The following is a 13638-nucleotide window of genomic DNA, read 5'->3' as shown; positions in this document are numbered from 1 at the left end:
ATTATTTTGCAAGTTATGTTTTTCACCCGGCTTCATCGGCAAACGGCACCTTTGGTAATCATTTCACCAAATCCACACTGTGTCCACCTCCAACGTAAGTTCTCTTAATTTCTTTATTCCGTGCATTGGAGAAAAGAAACTACGGCGAAAGCTTCCAGGAGCATGTGCCTCATCGTGCTATATTTTCGCAATCATCAAGAGAACGAGAAGCTTGTGTTTATAGAGTAAACAATTCTTAAGAAACGAAACAATAACGAAATCACGAGTATTAAAGATTTCCGCATTATCGACGTTAGGCTAACATTCTCGAAACTGTTTACCAGCCATCAAGACATGCGCACGCAATCTTTGTACGAAAGACGTCGAAAAGGCGTAGAATGTGAACTAGAACGCTTCTATATAGCTTTTGCTACTTGAATTCAGAAATTTCAGCCGAACTTGGCGCCTTCGTAATAGGTACAAGTCAGCAATACTGTGCGCTTACATTGAACTAACCTTTGATCATACTAGTGTAAAGTTGTTCTCAAGAGTTTTTTCTTCTTCCTCTCTTTCTTTTGTTTCAAAGTCAGCGTTTCTCATAACCGCTATTTCCCCTGCATGGCATGGTAAACTCTATCAATTTCAGGAACACGAAGTTTCACAGTCAGGTTTGGAGTCAGCTGATTTAAGGACATCAGTGAACCGCAACCGCCAATATCAAGGAGAGACGGAAGTCTGTAATGCAAAAACTTCCAGAAACAGCTCTGTGACTGTTGGACAACTAGAAAAATTGGAGAGACCAAATGCTGAATGACATCAAATTGCTCAAACATGCTAGTCAGCACATAGCTTGCGCCTTTGCTTTCGCACGGTACCATTATTGCCTCACTTGAGCTTGTTCCTGCGGTGTGCAGAGTCGTTTCTCACTGCTCACTAAACTGAGAGTTTGGTGAGCGTGCGCTCTGCAATGTCGAGATAAGTTGCGCTAAAGGTGCTGCTGTAACACACAGCTTCAAGACAAACCGCGAATGTCCGATGTTGTGTTTTCTTTATTTCGTGTGTTACTGACGTCCCGTGTTCTTGTTTGTGTGCCTTTCCCAGAGGAACTGTTTGACTCGGAATGGCAGCGACTACCCTGCATAACCGAGGATGACGTCTGTCCTGAAGGGTGAGCGTTTCTTAAGGACATAAACAACGCGAACTGGCTGGAGGGTCAGCATCGAAATCGAGCATTTTCTCTTAATCGCCATATATTTCATTTGAAGCTCTCAATGGTCGCCGAATTAAGAGGAAGCTTTAGCTCATGCCAATCTCCGATGCGGCCTATTCAGATATATGTAAAAACGCAAGAACGTCTTTCTGAGATAACCCCTGGACCGATTTTAATGAAATTTGTTGCATTTGAGAGAGAAAGCTAAATTCTAGCGACTGCTGAAAGCGGAATTTTGATTTAGGGCTTGAATTATGTTAAAAAGATTCTCAAAAATTCAGAAGTTTGAAAAAAATAGAAGCACGAAGTTTACAAACTAATAGCTCTGCATCAAGAACAGATATCGCGGTTCTGTAAACGGCATGCATTAGATCATTCAAATCGGATTAATTTCATATGTCATTTTACATTATACGTGACTTTGTTACGTTGTTTACTAGGGTTCTGCAAAAGTTGTCATTACATATTAATAAGTTTTTTGAGATTCATGTGTAAGATGTCAAATATGTGCGCTTTAGATGTGCTATTAGGTACAATTCACAGAATTGCGATATCATCTTTTCTTGCTGAGTTACGGAGTTGTAAACTTGATAGTTTCGTTTTCTGAAAATTTGCGATTTTTGCCAATATTTAATAAAAAATTGACGACCTAAATCGAAAATTCGAAACCAACAGTCACTATATTTTAAGTTTCTCTTTTAAATGCAACAAACCCCGTCATATATGGTGCAGTGGTTGCCGAGAAAAACGAATTCTCCTTTTACATGTATTTAGATAGGAGCATACGAGCTAAAGCTCCCTCTTAAGGTATTTCGTCATTTTGCGTGCATTCGAATGCGCCAGCGACATTTGGTTCGCACTTGCGTGGAGGCCGTTGCAGCTCCTCGTAATGCGAAGAAAAGCAGCCGAAATAGTGTGCGCTTGAACACACTCGTTATTAAAGCGAAGCCTTCTTTGCCTCTTTCTTCGACTTTCCGCTGCCGCTGTGTTCTTGCACGCCGCTAACGCCGGCCGCGTCGGGACGTGGTTGAAACGTGGCCATGTCACAAGAAATTGGCTGCGGCTTAACTCACCTAACCCTGCATATGCAAAGCAAAAGCTTGGTTTAGCCTTGTTAAGTCTCGGTTTCACTTGGTTAACCTTTGATTTAGCTGTAATTATTATACTTAGGTATACAATCATCGTTAAGCCAGATATGACGGCTGTGCCTAGGTCGGTGGATAGACATGACTGTGATTAAGCTTGGGTAGACACGCATCGTTCGACGTTGCGACGCCTATTGTGCCACAGGCAAAGCGGAAGTGCTAGACATGCAAAGAGACGTCGCGAACATGCGCAGCGTCGAACGGGCTGCGAACGCGGTCGCTACATTGATCTCGACGGTACGACGCCTGTTGATTCCGGACCTTCTCCAGTGAAGCAGCTCGCCGGGCGATATCCGCGGGGTGGCGCCGCGTGGCGACGACGGCTTAAAGCCCCCAGCTCCCGCGCAATGCTCAAAGACGACGACCCGGCCTCGCTCATCCATGACCAAGTTCGCACCGACTAGGCGAGCGCGGCGAGCCACGTGGTCAAGCGCTACCCAGCTGCGGGGAGCGTATGCGACAAGCCGGCGGAGCTCGGTGCGGCGAGTCACGTGATGCGTTGCCAAGGCTATGTATGGCGCAGCTGCGGGCAAATGATGGTCAAATTCGCGGCGAAACTCAGCTCGATGAGGTTAGTAAAGCTTTCGCTTTAAGGAAAAGACATGCGCTGTTGGTGTTTTGTTGCATGACATTTGTTTATGAGCTGTTATTTTCGAAATTTCGAGGAATGAGTTCGTGAGACAACGCATGCGCCACGTGGAAGGCCAGCGCGGTTGTGGTTATACGCTAGAAAACTCGCGTGGCAGCAAAGCCGGCGTCGGTACTGATAAACAGATTTTGGAACCACATTTACTTAGGCCTTCCATGTGACGCAAGAAACTTACTGAACTAATAGAATTTTTCAAGCTAAAATACGTAGAAAATTGTAAACCACGATTTGCACACAACATACAGACATGATAGCTCTCGGATTGTAATTCACTATACGAGAAAACATAATTATGTTGCGCGAAAACTCAAAGAAACGTCTTCACACACACAAGCCGGCCCCGCGGCGTCAGCCATTTTGCGCGCGCCGGTGCGACGGGTGTCTTGGGGGCCATGGAGCTGTGCGCCCGGTTCCTTGCAATGCCTCCAGCGGGCGCTCACGTCCGCTGCATCGTATTTTACTGCGTCGCTGCCCACGCAAGAGGCCGTGTTTTTACCACAAAAACTCGCCTTCTTGCATAGCGTTCGCGGCCAGCGTTTCCCGGTAAACATTACGGTTACACATGCCTCAGTTGCCGGGAAGCGTGGGAACCAGTCAGGGATATTTAAATGCTATAGCGTTCCACTCTTAAAGGGAAGCTGAAGAGTCTGTCGAATTCAATAAGACGCTCATATACGGATGCGGGAACCTTATAAACCATGAAGCTAAAATTTTGGGGGGATTTTTCACTTAGGAGCGACGCAATCGTAGGTTAAAATTGCGCTGTAGCTCCGCCCCCCCCCCCCCCCCCCCGTCGAGCGCCGCGCGCTGCTGCTGACGCTGACGATGCGAGCGGAGACCGGAAACCGCGGCGTAGTGACGTCAACACTGGTGTTCCGCTCCTTCGCAGTCTCCGCGACCGTGCCTGACCGGGCTTATTTCTGCGTGCGTGCCGTCCTAATCTGCTTCGCTCGACCCTACATTCCTTTGTTTGTGTGTATATATAGGAGTGGTAGTTGACGTGCGCAGCATCAGTTGAACTTGTAGGCCGATCATGCCGGCGTTCTGTGCAGCCTACGCTTGCACGAACACCAGAGGCCGCGACGATGTTTCGATGTTCCATTAGTTCCTGCAAGACAAGAAGCTTTCAGCTAAGTGGGACGCTGCTGTGAAGCGAAAAAACTTCAAGCGCTCAAGAACAACAGTGTTGTTCTCTAACCACTTCCGTGACGATTACTACCGGAGTTTATCAATAATGCGTGCTTTGGGTTCTCCTAAAAAAAATTAGCACGCTGAACGGAAGGTGCATGTTTATCTCCCACCCTTGACGCAGGTTTCATCGCCAAGCGCCGTGAATTTTCTATTCGCACGTGTGTTGTGAAACAGCCTACATGCAGCTACCATAACGCAGTGCAAGAGTAAAGTTTGCATTTGTTGGAAAGTCTGCTCACGCCAGGACGCTGCGCTCCCCCTTCTCTCGCACACAGAGAAACCGACCATCTCACGTAGCTGACGGAATTCGCCGGTTACGAGTAGCTTGCGGATGGCGCGTTGATGAAGGTTCTATACACGTGCTACAACACGTGCTTTCTTTCGCTCAATTTCGATGCGATATTCGAATTCAGAGGGTTGAAAACCACGGCGTACTGCTCTTCACTCATTTTTTTCTGGAAAAGCTTTCAGCTTCCCTTAAAGGCGAAGCTTAAGCGTACTCCAAATTTTCTGCGACACGGGGCCCTTAACGCTACCGCGTTGGTACATGACAGGAGCGTGGCACAAAGGAAAGACGATCTGAGAAGCTCGTGTCAACATTTGCGCCGCGTCGTACGTGCATAATGCCCCCTGGACGCCGTAACTATAGGCGTGACCCCCCCACAACTGCAGTGCAGGAGCTGCCGCGCTTGTCTCCGTGCTCACCCGCAACAGAAACGACAGTAGAAGGAGGCGGTGGGGAGAATGTTAGCGAGGGAATAGAGAGAGGAGGCAGTTTTGTGAGCTACAACGCTGCAACCCAGAATGGCACTGAAGTGTGCACTTAGTGCCGAGGAGACGAAGCCTCGCATAAAGCGTCGAACGGAGCAAGAACGACAAGAACAAGCGGAACAGGGAAGGTAACATTTCACATCATGTCACGGCTGCCGTATGCCATAAATATATCACCGCCAAGTAACCTCAATGAACGCAAACAGCAGACAAAGCTTCGCTTATATCGATTCCCACAATGCGTGAGATCTGCATATTTTTATTGGATAAGATTTTGTAGTAGCCGCTCTATTTCAAGGCCAAGCTTACCATGTCCCACAACTAACAAATAAGTTACCCAACTCTGGTGATGCCAATTTATATATTATACTTACACGTACAACAAAGATGCGACCGTCTTCTCTCTCGTTCCTTTGTGCTTTAACAACTCGTGCTTTATGCTTATTGACCGTACGTACATTGAACTCTGACATAACGCGCACACGCACGGAAAAACATAGCGCTGGGAAAGAGCTCGCATTCAATGTCAAGTATTGTTGACCCGGGAAAGCCAACGCACAGGTGCGCGTGCACGTCATAAGAGGCATCGTCGAGAGGTTGTCGCGTGGAAACCGAGCGCCGGTCCTTCCTAACCTTCACGCGGGGCGGCGGCCTCTGCGGAGAGGCTTGCACCGGCGCATCCGCAGCGAAGTGGTCTTAATGACGGCGGGGCTTGCGTGGCTTGAGTCGTAAGAGCAGCGCGTGCCTTTATTCTTCCTAATTCACGAACTCGGTGAGCCAGTCACTGTATAGTAGGACGCAGCTAAAACTAAAGAAAGGATGTAAAAAAAAAAAACGAGGAAATGCAGAGAACGTTAATGCGGCGACTCTGCGATGACTAGGGGGACAGTCACGCACGGAACTGTCAGAAAGAGCTGTTTACTGCCAAGCGCTCCATGGTTATTTTCCAGTGACGAAGGCGTTGGCTGTGCGATTTACGCCAGCGATGTGCTTCCCTCGCGGCGGTTCACGACAGCGATAAGCAGACGCAGCGACAGCGCACACGGCTATAGTTGCTATATGTTCGTTTGTGCGCGGAACGCTTGGGAGCAGTGCAATCATGGCGCGCAACCAGCATGTCACGTGGTGTTCTTTTCTTTTTTTGTATTTCGCGAGCATCCGCAGTAAAATGAAAAAAAAAACTAATACTTATTATACAAAGACAGAAACTGTTTATTCGGACGTTTTGCAAACCGCTCTGCAAATTTTTAATTGGAATTTTTTTCCTAGCTTGGATGCTTCAGAGCTTTGTTAATTAATCTGGGCTAATTATCGAATTAAGCAAAATTAAAAAATAGCGTTAGACACTGCATACAAAAATGAGCAATGAGCAACACGCATTTGGTCACGTCGTCTTAGAGTGCATCGGCATATTTTCAAACTCTAGCTAAAGTTAGCTGGAACACCCTATTTATTTATTTATTTATTTGTTTGTTTAATGCATACTGCGGACACGAAATCTATGCAGGGTGGATAAAATACAAGATTAGGTCACAAGAAGTAAAACAATGTTAATACAACAAAATGCTGCAACAATACAGTAATAATGCTGATACAACTTTTATTAAAGCAAGTCATTCTAGTAATTAATGGTGCGTAGAAAGAAAGAGTACTTAAATAGGTTGGTTCGGGCAAAATAGGGGGTTGGAGCATTCTGGTGATGTTGGCAATTAGGTCTCGTTATTAGAGAACTCGCACATATTACCGGGTCGAGTACCAGTATGTTTTTAACTGAGAAAGAAAGTCGAGCCGTAATCTTTTTCAACACGATTCAAGTGTAGTAACACTATTAGACCTCATTAGTTCAGTTGGAGAGTCGAATGTCGAAATTTTTTTGTAAACGAACCGGATAGCCTGTCTTTGGATTCTTTCAAGTTTCATGTTACGTTGAGCGTAGGGATCCCAGATAATGCAGGCATACTCGAGCTTCGGTCGAATTAAGTATTAATAAGCGAGTAGTTTAACAGAGGACGGGACGTGTTAAAAGGGGTACTGAACCACTTTTTATCGAAGTGGATAAATACATTTGAAGTGAAGATAGGCTATTTCAGAACCACTTTGCCGCAAAAAGTACTTCAATGCGTTCAGCAGAAGCGGAGTTATCAGCAATCAAACACGGCCTCGGCTGTGCTCCCCTTCCTCCTCCAATGCCTTGCAGTGCGAAGGCTACGGCGGAGACGTCACCGTGGAGCGCAGTTCAAATTTCCGATTTGGTGCCTATACCGCGCTAAATGTAAGCCAAACGCGGCTGTCCTCAGAGAGCCGCAGTGCGCTTAGCCACTGGACTCGTGGCGGCACCTCGCGGCGGCCGCGTTGTAGCCGAGCGCAGCGACCAATAGCAGCCGCGTATTGGAGTGTGCTTTGTGACGAAATAGAGCACACGGAAAAGCGCGAGGATCATGGGGTTTTTCGAACGAGAGCGTTTGAGAGAAAGGTGACTTCGCGCTCCGCTTGCGAGCTGCACGGACCGCGCACGACAGCAGAACTTGGCTGAGATGTTCACAACAGTTATGCTACCCGCGGACTATGTTATTTCACCAAGCCCGAGGGGTGGTTCAGGGCCCCTTTAAGCTTGTATTTGAGAAAGCGCAGTTTACGGAAAGCAGAGAAAGATATGTATTGCACATGAAGGTTGCAGGACAGGGTACTGCAAAGGCTGACACCCAATTATTTGTAGTTAGAAACTTCTTTATGTGCAGAAAAGCCTTGCATATAACTATAATAGAAAGATGTTTTCTTGTGTGAAATGGGCAGAAAAACACTTATTTCAACATTCAAGGTCATCCCCATTCAGTGCACCAATAGATAATTTTACTGAGGCTATCATTCATATCATATTGGTCACTAGTGTGGGTAATTTCTTTAAACAAGACACAATCATCTGCAAATAGTTTTATTTGAACATCCGGTTTTACAACATCAATAACGTCATTCACATACCGGAGGAACAACAAAAGTCCCAATACACTTCCCTGTGGTGCCCCATATGAGACTGGAAGACAGGCCGAGTGATGCCCACCTACATCCACGAGCTGTTCGCGATTGTTTAACCATTCAGCGATCCAAGAAACAAGTAGTTCTGGTGTACCATAGTTTTTCTAGCTTAAAGGGCCCCTCATCAGGTCTGGCCATATTGAGCTGACAAGCGCAGAGCATACATTGCGCGATAACAATCGTGTCTGCAAAGTATTACATCGCTACGTGCCGCGGAAAGATCTGAAATTTCAATCCGAACGCCCTTTCCATCTTTACTCGCGGCCGCCGCGCTCCAAGCCGGACGATGACGTAATCGTGCCCCTGTGCCTACGTAATCGTATCCTCAGTGTGACATCGCTCGTGGTGACACGTGACTTTGAGAATAATTCAAGACATATGTGTGCGATCTGTTGCTTGAATTGACGAATTGAAGTTTAGAGAAATAATAAAACACACAAACAGAATGTCTGCGTGTTTATTGTTTTGCTTCGCACCGAAACAAGAGAGATGTACTTGCGCTTCGTCTGCTTGTTCCCACGGTCGTGCAGTCACGTGTGCAGGTGCCGAAACTATGCCATTTTCTACCGTGTTCCAGCGCGTGATCACGCTCTGCTTGTTCTGCCTCAGTATTTGTGTAGCACTGAATTATACCGCTAGCCACGTTTCCCTGTGCACAGCGCGCAAAATCGTGCACTGCGCGAACGAGACATCAGCTCGCGCGACGCCGTCGGCGGAAGTGCGTAGCGCCGAAAAAAAAGCGAGAAGCAAAAAACAAAAACAAAAAAAAGAAGGCGAGGCCTGCGACGTATGCGTCGTGCGATCCTCGAGGTCCGGTATGGAATAACGCAGGGAAGGAATTTCGCTTGCTTAGGCTAGACGGGGTGAGTGGAGAGAGCGTCGTGCTTAGCAGTGGAGCCCGCCTGCTGAAATCATGGGTTCGTATGGTATGGTATGAAGAACTTTATTTAGGTCCTGAGGGATCAGTCTGGGACTGATGCGGGCGACACTGAAATATTTCTATCTCGGCTATTAATGAGCCGTTAATTTTTTTTTCTTTTGCGGCAGAACGCTCCCTAGAGGACACGTAACAACTTCCAACGTATAACCAAAATTTGCTACGGGTCCTGTTGAGGGGCTCTTTAAATATTAGTTTGGAATGAGGTACTTTATCGAAAGCTTTACTAAAATACAGAAAGATTAAATAAATTATGTTGTTGTTTTCAATAAAAGAAGCAAAAGTGTGAATTACCTTGACTAGTTGTGTTACTGTAGAATATCCTTTTCTGAAACCATGTTGAGATTTGGTTATGGCACATATGCCAAATAATTAAAGTAATTGTAGCCGGTGAAATTGCCAGGCGCATCCAACTAGAATGGAGTTCCAGAATGACACCAGTTTCTAGTTGAGACCATATGCAGATTTCAGCAGCAGATGAGGCAAATGGACAAAAAGCACGTAGGGAGAAAATTGCATTTTTGCCCGAAAGACGAAATATTGATTGCGTGAGCAAAAAAAAAAAAAAAAAAAATACCACCCTTTCCAGTTCGTGGAGATGCTCGAACAGCGAAGCTGTTAGTTACACCGAGTGTTAGACTGTGCAAGTCAAACTTCGCAAGCAGTCTATGTTGTAAATCTTTTGTTTCACCGTTCTTTCACCTCATTTTCGCTTTTGCATGCTTCGTGTGGTGAGCATAATTTAGAAGTGCCTGTTTTTTTTTTTCTGTTCTCCCAGCGCTTTTGTTTGTTGTTGCGCGTGAGGTTTCTGTCTGTGTTTTGCCGTGCTTTTTCTTTTTTTTTTTTTGCGTGCAAGTTGCTGTTCCCTTTCCTTGCGCGCTTGTAATCAGAGCAAGGTCCGGCGTGAAATGAAAACCGTCTGATTGCTTTTTATTCATTTTGTGTTCTCTCTTCTACCCCTTTGATCTTGTGTAGTCGCTTCTAGTGTGTGCACTGCTCAGTGTGCCTCCTCCGCTTGCAGTGCCTTGTCTGGAGACGTTGAGTCCTGCATTGCTTGCTCTTGAGTTGAAGGCAGATGACAGCGTTTACATTTCACAGCCACAGCCGCGTGCTTCAAAATTAAATCTGTCCGTCACGTAAGATAATGAATGGCTGATAGCCCCTTAAGCAATGGCTCATACTCCCCTAAACGCGGCCCGCCCATTACGACGACAGACGAGAAGTTAAGTACTACGCTGGAATGACGAGCGGCAACGGAGCCAGCTGTGCGAGAAGAGGACGACGCTCGATCCATTGCTCACGACGATAGTTTTAGCGAACGCCGACAATCACGGCGTAGGGTCCGCATAAACAGCTTCGCTGTAATTACTAAACATCTATGAGAAGGAAGGCTCGCAGTTTTATCGGCCTTATATTAGCTACTAAATTGCAAAGCTAGGAGGAACACTTCATGCTGCCTACAGCCTTACTGCGTCTCCGAAACTTGACATCACGCGACTTTCTACACTGCGCACGCGAGAACAGAGCACACACGACGCCGCGACAGATCTCTGCTCCCAGCGGCGGCACTCGACCGCGCCGCGCGCAGCGGAGACTCCGCCGGAGACGCAGCTCCCTCCCCCCTCTTGCGAGGGCCCGACCCTTCCCCTTTATCGCGCACTTCGTCCGTCTGCGGAACTTGGAAGCTTTCAGCAAAGAAACTCTGTAAGAGGGGGCAATCGTTGAGAATTCTTCAGACTCTGAAGAACACTAAGCTTGGAGAAGAAAGCGTTAGTGATATTACGGAGTAAGAAAAGTATTGAAATAAGGAAACGCAGGCACGTTATGAAGACTGTGGAACGACACCCCTTGTGATATTGGGCTTGATGTGTGCCGCAATAGGGCCTTCCTACATGATCAAGTGTGATTCTACGTGGCACTCGGTTTCGTCACAACTCTCACAAGCCACATAAGTTGTGTTTGGGACGTTCATTTTTTGTTTACTTTATTGGCGCTGAAAAAGCCAAGTTCGGGTAGTGTACTGAAGCCAAATTTCTCTATAATTAGACAAATGTTTATGGTCATTCTTAGTGAACTCAGTGCCCATGAGCCAACGCCTGCACTACTATGTGAATCGAGCATTCGTGTTCACGCGTGCAGTGAAGCCCAAGTTACAAACGGATCAGCCTTAGGTGCACTCGTGAAAACGAATTATCGAGTCGCACAGTACTGCATCGTCACACCCGACGTACTCACGCGTCGAGCAAATTTATTTCTACTAACGTCGAACGGTCCAAGCAGTTCTTTTTCAAGACCATTCTTCCGGCGCATCGTGTCGTTTTGAGGCACGCGTGAACACACCCTACCCGCTGGACGAAGTGTCGGGAAGATGACTGCCAGAACTCTTGGGACCTTTTCGAAACTTGGTGTATTCGCTTGCTGGCACGACTTATATGGAATGCCCCCGTATGCCCAGCGGCTGGCCCAAAGCACTGCTCCTTAGCACTTGTGACGTCGCGCGCAAGAGCGAGTGACGTCAATGCGGGCGCATGCGACGCAGGTTCACCGACCCGCCGCTGATCCTGATTTCGTTGGATGGCTTTCGGCCCGACTACCTGTCGCGCGGCCTGAACCCTTCGCTCGAGCGGCTCTCCCAGTGCGGCGTCAAGGCGCCCTTCATGCGCCCGGTGTTCCCCACCAAGACGTTCCCCAACCACTTCACCATCGTCACAGTGAGTGCGCTGGGGCTACGCAGCCACCGAGCAGCCGAGCCGCACCTGCAGAGGCCGACGGCCAAACGCTGATTGAGAAAGGCGCAGTGAGGCTATAGGACAACCGCAGAGTTCTATCGAAAGGCTATGTGACAAATTCGGATCAAGATTTAGTTATGAGGTATTCTGCCGAAGATTAGCGGGTAATCAGCATATTTTTCTCTTATTTATAATTTTAAGCGACAGTTCCTCGTAAAAAAAATTTCGACAAATCCATTAAGTACCTATGACCTTACAATTTTTGTCGCGTATACTGTCTGCAAATTTTTTTTGCAAACAGCCGCTTCTAGTCTACGGATCCCAATAGACCAAAAAAAATACTTGGAAGGAAGACTTGGTAACCACCTTTGTCTAAAGACTGTGTACCTGTAGACTTTATATAGTCAGCCGATGGTCAAATTTACGAGAAGGTTAAGCTGACTACAAAAATTATAAGCATAGAGAGCACTCGAACTGATTTTTATGAGCAGCTATCGTCGCAGCGCCCCGTATGTTTACAAATACGCATCTTGAATGTGCTGGCATCGTTAATCTATGTTGTCTAAAACGCTAAGTTAACTCAATTTTTAGGGTGTGGCGAAGCGTTGCCAATTGCAATTGAGACGCCGCTTTATTTACGTGTGCAATAAAGGGTGAAGCCTTATGTAGACATTTAAGTAGACAAGGGCAGATCACATCTCATTAGAAGAAGATAGACGTTTATAGATCGGCCCACACACGCGAATGCGCCTTTTGTTGCACATCAGCGTTTTCAAATTCAACGCTAAAACAGCTCGATCTGTGGATATGGTAAGTGTATACATTGGCAAAGGCTATGTAAAGCACAAGTTAATTGGCCGTCTCTTTATAACAAAGTTCTAGCGCGGCAGCTCTCGTGATTGAAAACACATATTTGGCCGCATATAGGCAGACTACACTGATATTAATATCCTCAGTGCCCTGCGCCGCGTTGTAGTTCAGTCAAATATGATATCGTATGTGTGTACACCGACGTAGAGGAGGGTCGGCCACGGTTCATTAGAAGGGGGCTACAGCCGAGGCTATAAATATGCCCCCTGCCGGCTACGCCTCCTCAGCATCTATGCCGGTTCCGTCGATCAGTGTTGTCCGTGAGGCTCAAACAACTCGATCTTCGGCCATGGCGAAACGCGGGCTCTGCGATGCGCCCAAGTAGGGCGGTGCGCTTGTAGGTCCGCGTGTCGGGTTATTAGTCTTTCGCGCATGAATTAGGCGGGCGCGCAGTCGTCGAACCTGTTATTAGACAAAGCGGACGATAATAGCCGGCGCCGGCTGCCACACGTGCGTGACTTGAGCGAGGGAGACCCGGAGCGGCCGCTCGGTCGATTTTTTCTTTCTTTCAACTCGTAATTAATTATACGGGACACCGAACACTTCTCCCACGTAACCAGTTTTGATGCGCTCTCCCAAACGATGCCCAGTCTTCTGTCGCTCCATATCGCCCTTAATGCCTCGTAACAGCATCGAGGCGACACCCGCTAACGCCGGGACATTGACGCCCGCTTCGAGGTTGTTTTGCATTGCTCTAGATACGACTCTGTGCACGAGGATAACGACGGGTTGTGGCACCCTTGGGGCGATTTCGTTGTTTTGTGGACGCCTTTCTTACAAAATGGTCACAAAAAAGGATGGGTCAAACTTATGAGAAGTCTCTAGACGTTACTGGAAATACAGGTGTTCGCTAAAGAATTCCTGTTTCCTGTGTTTATTTATATTTCAATATTAAAAAAAACTCGTGCCAAAAAACAGGCTCTGTCATTGTAAAAATGCAAAATATTCGCCAGAGCCCATCTCAGGATTACTGTCGATGGTAATGTGTTTATCATCGAATCACTATAGCAACACAACGTATTGCTACCGTCCCAACGAGTTATGAGGCGTGTACTGCATCGGGACTCGTATTTAGCGCCTCCGTAATAACGCTCGGCGCCTTCTAGCACCGCCTCCGCGAAGTC

The 13638-nt window shown here is 47.1% G+C and overlaps 1 protein-coding gene across 4 annotated transcripts in view; it reads left to right on the top strand.

Moving 5' to 3' along the window:
• LOC142557728 (ectonucleotide pyrophosphatase/phosphodiesterase family member 3-like) overlaps window positions 1-13638 on the top strand; it is a 107893-nt gene that overhangs the window by 54867 nt on the left and 39388 nt on the right. For all 4 annotated transcript variants that reach the window (XM_075669774.1, XM_075669776.1, XM_075669773.1 and 1 more), the window contains 2 exons: window positions 1081-1147; window positions 11455-11626. In XM_075669774.1, the coding sequence (XP_075525889.1) occupies window positions 1081-1147; window positions 11455-11626 (239 nt within the window). The remainder of the gene's footprint in view (window positions 1-1080; window positions 1148-11454; window positions 11627-13638) is intronic.

This window comes from Dermacentor variabilis, chromosome 9 (assembly GCF_050947875.1).
Source record: "Dermacentor variabilis isolate Ectoservices chromosome 9, ASM5094787v1, whole genome shotgun sequence".
Classification (NCBI taxonomy): domain Eukaryota; kingdom Metazoa; phylum Arthropoda; class Arachnida; order Ixodida; family Ixodidae; genus Dermacentor; species Dermacentor variabilis.
The sequence above is the reverse complement of the archived record's forward strand: the minus strand, read 5'-3'. Positions and strand labels throughout refer to the sequence as shown.